Here is a 14,523-nt window from a genome sequence, read left to right on the forward strand (position 1 = left end):
TTATAGTTGGGAAAACTGAGGCCTGAGGTCATGTGGCTAGTAAGTGATGAAGCCTACACTTTAATCCAGCCAAATCCACATACACTACTTTTTACTGTCTCTAGCTCCATGATTATTGTAGTAATGTAGTATTGGCTAAAAATTGTATTTGCTCAGTGACCATATTCACTCTTCCACCAGAAGTTTCCTATTCTGTTAAAACATAAAGATCCTAAAAGTTGCCTTTATTCTTAGAGAGCTTCACTCTGAGTCATATAACTGGTTTGGATGTGGTCTCTTTCAATAAGACAACAGCAGCATAGAAAGCTTCCAGGTCAGTACAGCAGTTGGCATTGCCCATTTTAATAAACTTCAATTTGGTTCACTCTTATTAATGAACCATATTATGATGCAGATGACATGATTTATTTATTAGGGGAATCCCTGTTGTCTATATACTAATATAAAGCTCTGTGCTACCATAGCCTGTTTTGGTCTGCTGATTTCCAAATGTGGTATCTAGAGCTGTTTGTCAGGTTCTGCCTTTATAACCCATGGAAATCCCAACTGTATTTCCGCACTGTGAGTTGACTACTAGGTTCACTGTTTAAAAAAGGTGGGAGTTGGAATGTTCCTTTTTATTGAAAAGAGCAAAAATGCTATGAAAAGTTTGTTACTATGAGTATATACAGCAGGTATTCATTGTGTGGGTTAATTTGAAAGGCTTTTTCTGCATGGCCACTTCTGATGGAATTTGGGCCAAATTACAAGATAATGCTTGGCATAATTTTTTTCACATTACACTACAATTTGATGGTCATTCATTCATTTTTCATTTACTCATTCAGTAAGTACCAACAAATCCTTGTTATGAAGATGAATAAGATGTGCCCTTACAGGAGGAGTTTATTATCTAATAGAGCTGTTTACAGACGTCACTTTGCAGTTTTGATAAAGGCAGCGAATGTAGCTTACAATTTCCAAAGAGATTCAGGCTTTCAAATCTTAGAATTAATGAAATTAATAGTGTATATTCTTGTGTGGTTTCCACCCCCCAGTATTTGGGGAAATAAATATTGTCTTTGATGGGGGGAGGGTAAGAGATATTAGAGCCAGGTGACGCCGGTAGGCCAGGTGACACTGTTAATCTCTGCAGAGCAGATGTCAGATATTATTTATAGACTATTCTGACATTTAGTGAGAATCTAACATTTAGGGTCCGTGTAGATTTTCATTCTATATAACTTTTCCAAACTTTCTATCCGGGAATGCATAGTATTTCTGTGCTTGCATGACTGTGCAAGTATAAAGGAGAAGAATAAAGCATAGACTACCATATTGTTCAAAAGAAAATACAAATTTGAATTATTGAATCTATTATGTACACCGGGCATAAATCTTTGAATCCAGGGGAATGTTTTCAGACATAACAAGATGGAATCTATGTTCCTAATTGTGACACAGTTCCTTGAAAAAAATTCAGCTGGGTACACTGAGATGAGGCTTTGTGGACAATTTGCCATTTTAAAAGCCCTTCCCCGAAATCCAAGGTATTGCGCTGGCTCTCGGAAGCGAAGACGGAACCCCAGCCACAGGACCGGAAAACTCGCTGCCGGAACGTTTGTGCTGCAGTGCCTCGCCCCCGGCCGGTGCTCATTTGCAAAGGGACCGTCTCAGCAAAGTGCCCGTTGGTAGGAACCTGCTTAGCGTCGGGTCTGAGGGGGGATTGGAGGTGACTGTAGGTGTGGCTGAAGCCGGCGTTGGGGAGAGTCCCTACGGAAGAAGGTGCCATGGACGATCAGGGCTGCCCCCGGTGTAAGACCACCAAATACCGGAACCCCTCCTTGAAGCTGATGGTGAATGTGTGCGGACACACTCTGTGAGTTGGGAGACAGTGGATATCATGGGAATGAGAAGAACAGGGTTGGACGAGAGAGCTGAAAGATGCTTGGCCTCGGTTCACGGGGAAAAAAGGGCGTCATCAGTATCGGTACTGGGGAGGAAAATAGGAAAAGGGAACCTTGTTTCTGTAAACTGACTGCAGCCGCTAGCCCTAAGCCGCCTTGGCCTGCTTTGCACTGCCGGTTCCCAGATGTACTTAGCAGCTGGTCAGCTTCCCCCGTCCATAGCTGATGAAAATCTTGACGGTATTTCCAGGCTGTCTTGTCCACTGGGGTCCAGACATATCGCTGGTAAAAAGCGTGGGGGATCGGAGTGTTTAATTGCACGCGAATTTTTTTTTTTATTGAAGAAAGCGAAAGTTATGAAAACAAAATTACTGTGAGTATAGACTGCTGCTATTGTGTGAGTTAATTTGAAAATCCCGTCCGTATGCCCACTTGTCCGGATGGAGTTTGGTTAGACTTGCATCACAGAAAGGGAGAAAATATAGACTCTAGACAGTTAATTTTATTACAGTGGCTGGCATTTATTGAGTGCGCATTATGTGCCAGGCACTGTTCTAACCGCTTTACCATGAATCATCTCACTTCATTCCCTCAACAGCCCCATGAAGTCGGTGTTAGTATCAGTACCATTTCTTAGGGAAAGAAACCGAGACTGCTCAAGGTCCCTCATTAAGTGACGCTGCTAGAATTGGAACTCAGGATGTCTGACTCTAGAGCGCCCATTTTTGGGGGAGCGGGGGAGCCGGAGGAGGGAGGTTGAGTTTGTGTATTTTGAAGAATAAGTGTAGGAATTGGTTACAGTGTTTCTTGCCATGTTTTTGTGGTCAGTAAAGGTAGTTCTGTAAAGTGCTATATTCCTCAAGTTTCTCAGAGGTTTCTTAGAGATGAAAAAATGATGGATGGGCCTTTTGAGCAGCTCTTTTGCTCGCCCTTTCCAAACTCTTTGGAGTGTACTTTTTCTCCTAATAATACCACCTTGAGCCATTGAGCCCTTGAGCCCTTTGAGCCTCTTGAGCCTTGCTTTTGCTCCCGGCGGGCTCCAAACCCTTTGGAGTGTACTTTTTCTTCTAGTAATGAACCTTGAGCCGCTTTTCTTTGTGCTTGGCCCGCTCCTAGCAATTCTTTAGAGTGTACTATCTTTTCTAATAAGCAGTTCTCTTGCCACTTTAAAAAAAATGATGGATGATCTACAGTGTAGTAGACAAGGTCTTTGGGTAAGCATAAATTGCATGATTAATTGTAGTTATAATGATTTAATGGGATTTATTAACTCAATTGGTCTCTTTTTCTAATTAATCTTTATTTTTATCCTTTATCCATGATCAAATGATTTAAGATTAGAAATAAGGTAAAAGTAATCAAGTAGAATGCATGGAAAAGGAAAGTGAAGTAAACACTATATGTAGACAATTAGTTTTTTTAGAGAGATTCAGTTTCTTTTCATTTTCCTGTATCAGGTTAATTACATTTGGTGCTCGAGAAAAGGGAATTTACTTTTTTGGAAGGATACTAAATGTAATTAACTGGAAGAAATTTCTGCCCCGTAGAAATGAGCCAATCAGGGAAGATTATGTGATTTCAGTAAAATAAATGGCACTAAAATTTTTTTTTTTAATTTTCAGTTACAGTTGACATGCAATATTATATTCATTTCAGGTGCACAGCATAGTGATTAGACATTTATGTAACTTAATGTGATCACCCCGATAAGTCTGGTACCTATCTGACACCATATATAGTTGTTACAATATTAACTGATTATATTTTCTATGCTGTACTTTACATCACTGTGACTGTTTTTGTAACTGGCAATTTGCACATTTGTTTTTTTAACCCTCTGGTCTCACTGTTCCTTTATTCCTCATTTTCCTGTCTTCGTTGTTAAAGACATTTAAACAAATTTCCTGGCCTTCTCTAGGATCTGAGCCTCTTCATCAGGGATGTAACAGTGGGCTCAAACCATTAGAATTCATACCAGTTAGAGGAAACATTAGGCTAATCTTCCTTATATTGGCCTATAGCTGATACGGAGGAAGGCACATGCGCTCTAGCAGTTCTAAAATACAGAAATTTACATAACTATAAGCAAAGCTTAATTTTTAGATTTAATTTTCTATTTTACTTTATATTTATTGTTAGTTTCAGTTGTACAAAACAATGTAATACTTAGACATTTATACACCTCACAAAGTGATAACCCCCCTCCCCCAGTCTGCTAGCCCTCTGACATCGTACATAGCTGTTACAGTTCCTCTCACTCTGTTCCTTATGCTGTACTCCACATCCTATGAATATATATATACCACCTTGGTGTATGTGTATATGTATATATATCACCTTATATATATAATTACATATATAATTATATATATAATTTAAAAAATATATATAATTATAGTTGACATTCATTATTATTCAGCTTCAGCTTCAGGTGTACACTGCAGTGGTCATGTACCTACACTGTCCATGAAGTGGTCTCCCTAATAAGACAAGTGCCCATCAAATACCCTACAAAATCTTTACAATATTATTGATTATATTCTCTAAACTGTATTTTGTATCCCCGTGGCAATTTTGTGGTTACCGATTGTGCTTTCTGATCCCCTCACCTTCTCCCTCATCCTCACTCCCTTCCCATCTAGTAACCCTCATTTTTTTCTCTACGTCTCTGAGACTCTTTCTGATTAGTTTGTTCATTTATTCTCTTCTTTAGATTCCACATATAAGTAAGATCATATGGTATTTGTCTTTCTGTCTGACTTATTTCTCTTAGCATAATGTTCTCTAGGTCCATCCATATCATTGCAAATGGTAAGATTTCATTCTTCTTTATGGCTGCGTAATACTCCATTGTAGAAATGTACCACAGTTTCTTGATCCAGTCGTCTACCGATGGGTATTTCGGTTGTTTCCATGTCTTGGCTATTGTGAATAGTGCTGCAATAAACATAGGGGTGCATACATTTTTTCGAATTAGTGTTTTGGATTTCTCTGGATAGATACCTAGGAGTGGAATTGCTAGGTCATAAGGTAGTTCCATTTCCAGTTGTTTGAGATACCTCCATACTGATTTCTATAGTGGCTGCACCAATCTGCAATCCCACTAGCAGTGCATGAGGGTTTCCCTTTTCTCCATATCCTCCTCACCAACACTTGTTTGTTGATTTATTGATGATAGCCATTTTGACTGGGATGAGGTGGTATCTCATTGTGGTTTTTATTTGCATTTCTCTGATGATTAGTGAGGTTGAACATTTTTTCATATGTCTGTTTGCCATCTCTATGTCCTTTTTAGAAAAATGTCTCTTTATGTCCTCTGCCCATTTTTCAATTGGGTTGTTTGTTTATTTGGTGTTGAGTTGAATGAGTTTTTTATAAATTTTGGAAAATAACCCCTTATCAGATATATCATTGACAAATATCTTCTCCCATTCAGTGGGATGCCTTTTTGTTTTATTGATGGTTTCCTTTGCTGCAATTTGCACATCTTAATCCCTTCCCTTTTTTCACCCATTCCCTCCAACCCCCTTCTCATCTGGCAATCCTCAAAAATGTTCTTTGTATCTATGAGTTTGTTTCTGTTTTGTTTGTTAATTTTATTTTTGTTTTCTAGATTCTACATATAAGTGAAATCATATGATAAATTTGTCTTTCTCTTTCTTATTCTTATTTCTCTTAGCATACCCCCAGGTCCATCCAGATGGCAAGATTTCATTCTTTTTATGGCTGAGTAGTATTATGTTGTTTGTATATGTCTTTCAAATTAGTGTTTTGATTGTCTTTGGTTAAATACCCAGAAGTAGAATTGCTGGGTCCTTCTTTGTCTCATGTTATTGCCTTTGTTTTAAAGTCTGTTTTATCTGATTGTAAGTATTGCTACCCTAGCTTTTTTTTTTTTTTCTCATTTCTATTTTCATGAAATATCTTTTTCCATCCCTTTACTTTCTGAGTGTGCCTTTCCATCTGAAGTGGATCTATTATATACAGCGCATGTATGGGACTTATTTTCTTCTCCATTCAGCCACTGTATGTCTGTTGATTGGAGCATTTAATCTGTTTGTATTTAAAGTAATTATTGATAGGTATATAGTTATTGCCACTTTATTATTTGTATTTTTTATCTTCTTCTTCTTAAAGAAATCCCTTTTAACATTTCTTGTAATACTGGTTTGGTGATGATGAACCCCATTGCTTTTTCTTTTCTGGGAAAATGGCTTTTTTTTTTTTATTAAAGACAATTATAAAATACTTATTTTTAATCAGAAATTGCTTTTGTTGTATCCTTAATCCTTTTTGTTTTTGCATAAGAGTTCAGAATTGTCCAAGTCATTCTGGTGTTTCATTTATTATAGATCATATTTTATGTCCTTTCTTGACTTGAAATATGAACAAAATGAATAAAAGAGTATAGGATACTGGCTAAGAGAACAAATGTTTGATTTTGAATTCTTTACTCTTGTAGCCTCGGTGGCTTTAGGCAAATTACTAAATCCCTGTGCCTCATTTTTCTTGTCTGTACAATAGAAAGGATAGTGTTACCTGTGTTACAGTGTTTGAGGAGTAAATAATATATGTAAAATGTTTGGAGGTGTTTACTAGAGTTTCTGTCACATAGTGTTTGTTCTATAGATTGGCTATCATATTTTCATTATTTGTGGATATTATGGGTGCTAAACTAAAATGATATTAAAATACGATCTATTTGGCTGCTATGAAAGACTTGCACAATAATGATTATTTTTAAATTAATGAGACTCTACAATGTGAAAATACAGCTTTAATTATAATATCCCTGTTGTAATTTTCTTTAAAAAAATTTTTTTTTATTGGGGCATATTGGGGAACAGTGCGCTTCTCCAGGGCCCATCAGCTCCAAGTGGTCGTCCTTCAATCTAGTTGAGGGCGCAGTCCACTGGCTCATGTGGGAATCGAACGAGCAACCCTGTTGTTCAGGGCTCACGCTCCAACCAACTAACCCATCTAGCCGCCCCTGTAATCTTCTTAATATGAACTTACTATCATGTTCTCTCATGGAAATATATATATATTTCTACTTTTTTGATTATGTATATCTTAGATATCTTTTCTAAATCAGCTCGTATATGTCTTCTTTATTTTTAAAAGTTGGGTGGTAGTCCACTGTTCATTTGTACTATAATTGATTTAACCAAACATTTTTTTGATGAATATTTACATTTCCAGTTTTTCACTGGAGTAGATATCTGGCTACCTAGTTACCTACCTAGCTACCTACCTACCTGCCTACCTATCTATGTATGTATCTATATCTTTGAGTATTTGTAAAAGTATATCTTAAAATATAACAAGCAAACCACATGGTAAGTACCTAGTAGTGCAATTGTATGTGACTTTTTAATTTTGATAAATATTGCCCACTTGTTCTCAAAAAAGATTGTACTGATTATGCTTCCAAATACTATATATGGTAATTCTTATTGTGACACATCTTTGCTGACATTGGGCATTATTTTTTTAATCTTCCTCTTCTGATAAGTAATAAAACATAGATTTTATGTGACATAATTTTGATTTGACAGTATATTGAATTTGTACAGCATGTATTTCACAGTATTGAACTTGGGCATTTTTATAATACTCTTGTTAGTTTGAGAGGAGAAGATACATATTATTATTTACCTTTACTATTTGTATTAGTTATCTATTGTAATGATTTACCCCAAAACTTAATAGCTTAAAACAAATATTTATATTTCTGTTGGTCAAGAATCTGAGAGTGGCTTAGCTGAGTGATTTGGGCTCAGGGTCTTTGACGAGGGTCACTGAAGCTGTTGTCTGGGGCTGGAGTATCTGTTTCCAAGGTCACTCATGTGGCTCTCAGCAGCGGCTCCAGTTCCTCCTCAGGGGTCCTCCATAGGGCTACTCGTGACATGGCTTTTCTCAGAGTTAGTGATGAGAGAGAACCAGAAGCTGCAGTCTTTTATAATCTAATCACAGAAGTGACATTACCATCACTTCTGCTATATTTTGTTCATACACAAAAGACTGAATACCATGAAGCAAGGATCACTGGGCCATCTTGATGCTGGCTGTCACACAATTTTACTCACTTTGTTTTTTGTTTGTGGCGTCAAGTAGCAAAGGCATTTCAGGAGGCAAATGATAGAGTGAGTAGTAGTACTTCCCAAAAGATAGGAAGTATGGGAGTATGGAAAGATTAATGAGGAGTACTATTTATTTATTCATTTATTCATTCATTCATTCATTTTAAGGAAGGCGCAACTGACAGTGGCCTATGTGGGGATCGAACAGGCAACCTTGGTGTTATTAGCACCACACTCTAACCAACTGAGCCAACTGGCTGCCCCTAGGAGTATTATTTATGGGAGAAAATAAGGAGCAGACAGGAGAATGGAAGTGAAACATACAAAAATACTTTTTTCCTGTAACTGTTAGCAATTGAGGAAACATATTCCCTTATGTATCAGTTCAACCCAACAAAACACCTAAATGAATTGATTGCATTCATGTCAAAGAAGATTGGATTCTGTTTTTTCAATTCAAAGATGAGCTTTGTTTTAATTACAGAAAAGAGCATTTTTTTTTCTTTGTTTATCAGGACCACCTATTTTAAGAAATGGACCTTTCATAGAATTCTTTTATAGAATTCAGAAGGCATATTGATTTAGGTGGAATCAATTATATCTAATATTCTTTTAAGCACAGTCTTTAATAATTTAATTTCTATCCCAACCATCTGGGCAGAACTTGTCTCTGAAATCTTTATGTGTATTTGATTTTACTAAATCTGCTTTTTCATTTTAAACATACATAAGACACAAAGTGGTGGAATAAACAAAAACATATCCTGATTTGTAAAATTCAGTATTTTACCATATTTACTTAAGATCTTTTTCTTTCTTTTTTCCTTCTTTTTCTCTGTCCCTCTTTCTCTCTCTCTTTTATTTACTGATGTTACCAGGTAGTTTGTCCAGAAGAGTTACCCATTTGAATTTTGCTGATTGCATCTCTATGGTATAGTGTAATGTTCCTCTGCATTTTCTATAAATTATTAGTTATATTTAGAAGCTTTATCAGATTAAGGTTATATTTACTTATTGTTGGAAAGAATAATTCATCACTGGTATTCATTTGTTTTAACTAACGTGCTGGGCTTGCATAGTACCCTTTGTGCAGATCAGGGCACAGCACCTCCTCTGGGCAGAAACATCAGGAAAAGGCACTCATTCTAGGTAGAAAAATTAGAAAAGGGAACTTGATAATGTATATTGTTAATTTATAATTTTATTCTGTTGTTGTAAGAGAACATACCCTGTTCAATTTCAATCTGTTGAAATTTTCTGAAAACTTATTTATGGTCCTGTATATGGTCTGTCTTGGTGAACAATCTATGTATATTTGAAAAGAATGTGTTCTGTGGCTGTTGGGTGCAGTGTATTATACATGTCAATTAGGGCAACTTGGTTGATAGTGTTACTCGGATTTTCTATATCCTTACAATTTATTTTATTTACTTATTTTATCAATTATTCTCACTGGATTGTAGATTTGTCAATTTCTTTTTTTAGGTCAGTCATGATTCATTTATTTTGAAGCTCTTATAAGGTACATAGATATTTAGAATTGCTGTGCCTTCCTGATGAATTTCTCCCTTTCTCATTATGAAATGTCACTTTTTGTTTCTTGTAATACTCTTTGTCCTGAAGTTTTATCTGATATTAATATGGTTATGTCAGCTTTCTTATGTTTACTGTTTGATGGTATATCTTTTTCCATCCTTTTGCTTTCAACTAATGTGTGTCTTATATTTTATAGTTGGGTCTTTTTTAATCTGGTCCAAAAATCTGTGCCTTTTAATTGGTGTGTTAGTCCCTTTATATTTAGTGTAATTATTGATAACATTGGGGTTAAGCCTATTTACTTTCCATTTGTCCCTTTTGGTTTTTGTTCATGTCCACTTCCTGCTTTATTTTGGATTAATTATTTATTGTAAAGTATTGGTGCATTAATAATAGCTCTTTATTGTTATTTTATTATTTATAGTGGTTTCTCTGGGTATAATAATGTGTATCATTATCAAAGTCTTTTTAGAATCAACATCTGACATACTGTTTTCCACTTCCCACTTCAATACCCCACAAATGAGAACATAATAATTCCATTTACTCACCCTCATCTTTTATGCTGATGATTCATATTTTTTACTTCTACATATGATTCAGTATTGTTGCTTTTATTTTAGACAATCAGTTGTCTTTAGGAAATGTAAAAAATAAAATAATAATCTTTTTAGAAAAACACCTTTATTGAGATATAATTCACATACCATAGAAGTAATTCATTTAAAGTGTAGAGTTAGTGGTTTTTAATATATTCTCAGAGATGTACATCCATTACCACAAACAATTTTAGAACATTTTTGTTACTCCACAAAGAAACTCCATGAAGAAACTCCTCACCACTTAATGATCACTCTCCAGCACTCCCCACCCCCGTCCCTGTTGCTCCCTACCGCTGGGCAACCATTAATCTACTTTGTTTCTACAGATTTCTGGACATTTTATATAAATGGAATCGTACTATATATGGTTGTCTGTGATTGGCTTTTACTTAGTATGTTTTCAAGGTTCATCCATGTTGTAGCATGTACTAGGACTTCATTTATTTTTTTTACTGAATACTGTTCCATTGAATAGATATACCACATTTTATTTATCCATTCATTAGTTGATGGACATTTGGGTTGTTTCCACTTTTTAGCTATTGTGAATAAATGTTGCTATGAGCATTCACGTACATGTTTTTGTATGGACAAATGATTTTGTCCCCTTGTGTATGTACGTAGGAGTATAATTGTTAGATCACATGACAACTCTATGTCTAACCATTTGAGGAACTATAAGACTGTTTTCCAAAGTGGCTGCTCCGTCTTACATTCCCATCAGCAGTGTAGAAGGGTTCCAGTTTTTCTACATCTTTTGCTAACACTTATTATCTTTTTGAATATAGCCATCCTAATGGGTGTAAAGTAGTGAAATGTAGTCTTTTATATTCACTTACTTATTTATCATCTTTGGTATCCTTCTTTTGATGTTCTTCCTTTGGATATGATTTTATAGTTGTATTGACTTTCTTATGCTTGAAGAACATTCTTTATCATTTCCTGTAGTCCAGGACTCTTGGTGAAGAATTCTCCCAGGTTTTATCTGAAAGTTTTTATTTCATCCTACTCTTTGAAGGATGTTTTTGCTGAATATGAAATAATGGGTTGGCATTTCAGTACTTGAAAGATATTCTTTCATTGTTTTATGGTTATCATTGTTTGTGATGAGAAGTTAGCTGTTATTCCTATCTTTCCTCCCCTTTATGTAAAAAACTTTTGAGGCTGCTTTCAGGATTTTCTCTTCATTTTTAGTTTCTAGCAGTTTGACTATGATAAGACTAGATGTGGTTTTCTTTGTATTCATCTTAGTTGAGGTTTCCTGAGCTTAGACTTGTAAGTCAATGGTTTTTCACTCTATTTGGAAAATTTCAGTGATTCTTTCTGTATTATTTTCACTCTTTTCTCATTTTGTAACTCCAATTACATGTATGTTAGACTCTTTGATATTGTTCTATAAGCCCTGAGATGTTATTAAATTTTTCTTCAATATTTTTTCTTTCTGTTCTTCAGATTAGGTACTTTCTGTTGATCTAACATCAAGTTCACTGACTCTTACCCACTATTTCTGACTTTCTGTTAAGCCTATTCAGTAGATTTTTCATTTGTTAATGTACTTTTTGTTCTAGAGTTTTCATCTTGTTCTTTTATTATAGTTGTCATTTCTTTGATTAGATTTCCTATTTTTACACTCATTAGAACCATATTTTCCCATAGTTCTTTGAATGTATTTTCCTTTAGTGCTTTGAACATATTTTGTGTTAATTCTTTAAAAATATTTATCATACCTGATTTAAAAGTTTCTGTTTGCTTGATCCAACATCTTGGCTGTCTCAGGGCTGGGTTTTGTTGACTGCTCTTTTTTTGACTGGGGGTTACATTTTTTCTTTTTTTCATGTTTAGTACTTTTTTCAACTGTATACTGGATCACGTGAGATGGTACATATTAGAGATTCGGAATTTTGTTATTTTTCTGTGAAGTGTGTTTAAAAAAACCATTTTTTTTTTTTTGTAGTAGATAGTTTAGTTACTGGCTGATCACCTTGAATTTTGTAGGCTTGCTTTTAGTATTTGCTAGGATGGATTAATGGAGAGCCCAGTGTGTTTCCTTACTTTAGTGCAACCCAACCTCCAGATTTTTAACCCTTTGCAAAACATGTTGGGGCTTGATTTTAGGCTTTGTTAGCATGAGTCTAGAATAAGTCTTACTCTAGCACGTGGTCCTTACTCTTAGATGAAGTACTAAGAGTTTGGTATCTCAGCTGGATATCTGTGGTATTAACAAGGTAGTTAATATGGTTTCTCTACTCTGGCTGAGTGGGAACTTCAGAGTATTATTACCCAGCACTTTTTAACTACCCAGCCACTTTCTTTTAAGCCTTGGTTGGTTTTGCCCTGCACATGGGCAGCCTGTTTCTTGGTCAAGGACTTATGGGGGTTCCCAATGCAGACTTCTGGACCTTAAGCCTTGCAGATTTCAACCTTATCAATTGCAATGAATTCTGCCTACTCAGCTTAGCATAACCACTGTGCCCTTCTTAAACTCTTTCTTTTTTTTTTTTTTTTTAAGATTTTATTGGGGAAGGGGAACAGGACTTTATTGGGGAACAGTGTGTACTTCCAGGACTTTTTTTCCAAGTCAAGTTGTTGTCCTTTTAATCTTAGTTGTGGAGGGTGCCATTCAGCTTCAAGTTGTTGTCCTTTCAGTCTTAGTTGTGGAGGGTGCCATTCAGCTTCAAGTTGTTGTCCTTTCAGTCTTTGTTGTGGAGGGCGCAGCTCAGCTCCAGGTCCAGTTGCAGTTGCTAATTGCAGGTGGCGCAGCCCACCATTCCTTGCGGGACTGGAGGAATAGAACTGGCAACCTTGTGGTTGAGAGCCCACTAGCCCATGTGGGAATCGAACCGGCAGCCTTCGGAGTTAGGAGCATGGAGCTCTAACCGCCTGAGCCACCGGGCCGGCCCCCTTCTTAAACTCTTGATTGCTGGACCATGGTCATGGAAGTTGTCTACAGGTAAAAAGCTGAGGCGATTGTAGGACTCATCTTGTGAGTTTCTCATCTCTGAGGGTTTTTAGTCTTGTTTATAGTCTCTTGTCTAATGCCTGTAACAATTGTCTCATACATTTTGTTTGTTTTATGGGTGCTCATTGTGGGGATGCTAGTCTGGCATCAGCTACTCCATCATTTTTGTCAGGAAAAGCTGGCCTTACTGTTGTTGAGGCATTTACTCTCTATAGTCTCAGTTCTGTGTGTTCATGTTAATCTTCTTTACCTCAAAATTGGCAATTGCTTGTGCCCTTTTAACATTTCTTTACTTTTGTAGTTTCTGGTTGCTTTTTTTTACTACCTCAGCTTATTCCCTAATACTTTTCTAAGCATTCTTTTTTTAAATTTTTTTAATGGAGTATTTTGAAAGTGATTAAAATGTAATGCTATAGAACAGCTCTAGAGAATTAATATATCTTCTGAATGATAATGACAATGAAAATCTCAAAATTATTCTCTTTGAAGGAGGTGGTTTTTGCTTTCACTATGTATACAAGAGTTGGTGTCTCATGCATTTTAGTAATCCAGTTGTATGAGTAGTAGAAAGAAGACTGAATCACGAGTTAGAAAATCTGGGTTCTAGTTATGTGATAGACTGGCCAGTTTTAGGCCAGCCATTTAACTTCGATTTGTTCATTTGTTTAGAATAGATAGTTTTTATTCCCCTTCAATCTCTTAAAATTTGGGTAATTTAGTCAATAATTTTAGCCTTTTCTTCTTGTATCATTAATAAAATTGTTTTGTAACACTAAAATTTTAGTTAATTTTGTTAGCTGTAATTTTTTTTGCAATATGGGGGAGAGTCCTGATCACCCTATTTATAGAATATGAACACTTCACTGAATTGGTTATTTTATGGCTGTAATATATGTTTTTTGGTTTGATCAAAAGTGACTCTTAGTGCACTTTAGTCTTTAAGAGGGAGAGAGGGAGAGAGAGAGAGATGCAATGTGTGCTAATACAGTCATTTTAGTTCTTTTTCTTATTGAGTGTACCTTAATATTATAGTTCTAAAAACTATGATTAATAAATATTTAGTACTTAATGTTATTTATAATGTATCTCTTTGTATGTGTATATATAGCCCTATGCCTGTCCAGCTCTTCTCTAATTCTTTTTTTCTGTACTGGGAATCCTTTTTTTAAGATTCATTTTTATTTGCTGACTTGCGCTCACATTCTCTCTCTCTCTCTCTCTCTCTCTCTCTCTCTCTCTCTCTCTCTCTCCCCCCTCCCCCTCTCCCCCTCTCCCCCTCTCTCTTTCTTCCTCTCCCTCTCTCCCTGTCTCCCTGTCTCCCTGTCTCCCTCTCTCCCTCTCTCCCTTCTTCTCCTGTTCCCTCTCTCCATTCCTTTCCCTCTCTCTTCTTCCCTCCCTCCCTCCATCCCTCTCTCTTCCTCCCTCCCTCTCTCTTTACACACACACACACACACATT

The 14,523-nt window shown here is 36.0% G+C and overlaps 1 protein-coding gene across 1 annotated transcript in view; it reads left to right on the forward strand.

Moving 5' to 3' along the window:
- The first annotated feature begins 1,638 nt into the window (after positions 1 to 1,638).
- The window catches only part of MNAT1 (MNAT1 component of CDK activating kinase), a 185,156-nt gene continuing 172,271 nt past the window's right edge, over positions 1,639 to 14,523 (forward strand). The window contains exon 1 of the mRNA XM_081049597.1: positions 1,639 to 1,858. Within this exon, the coding sequence (XP_080905723.1) occupies positions 1,770 to 1,858 (89 nt within the window). The 5' untranslated portion in view covers positions 1,639 to 1,769. The remainder of the gene's footprint in view (positions 1,859 to 14,523) is intronic.

This window comes from Rhinolophus hipposideros (genome assembly GCF_964194185.1).
Source record: "Rhinolophus hipposideros genome assembly, chromosome: 5".
NCBI classification, from domain to species: Eukaryota; Metazoa; Chordata; class Mammalia; order Chiroptera; family Rhinolophidae; genus Rhinolophus; species Rhinolophus hipposideros.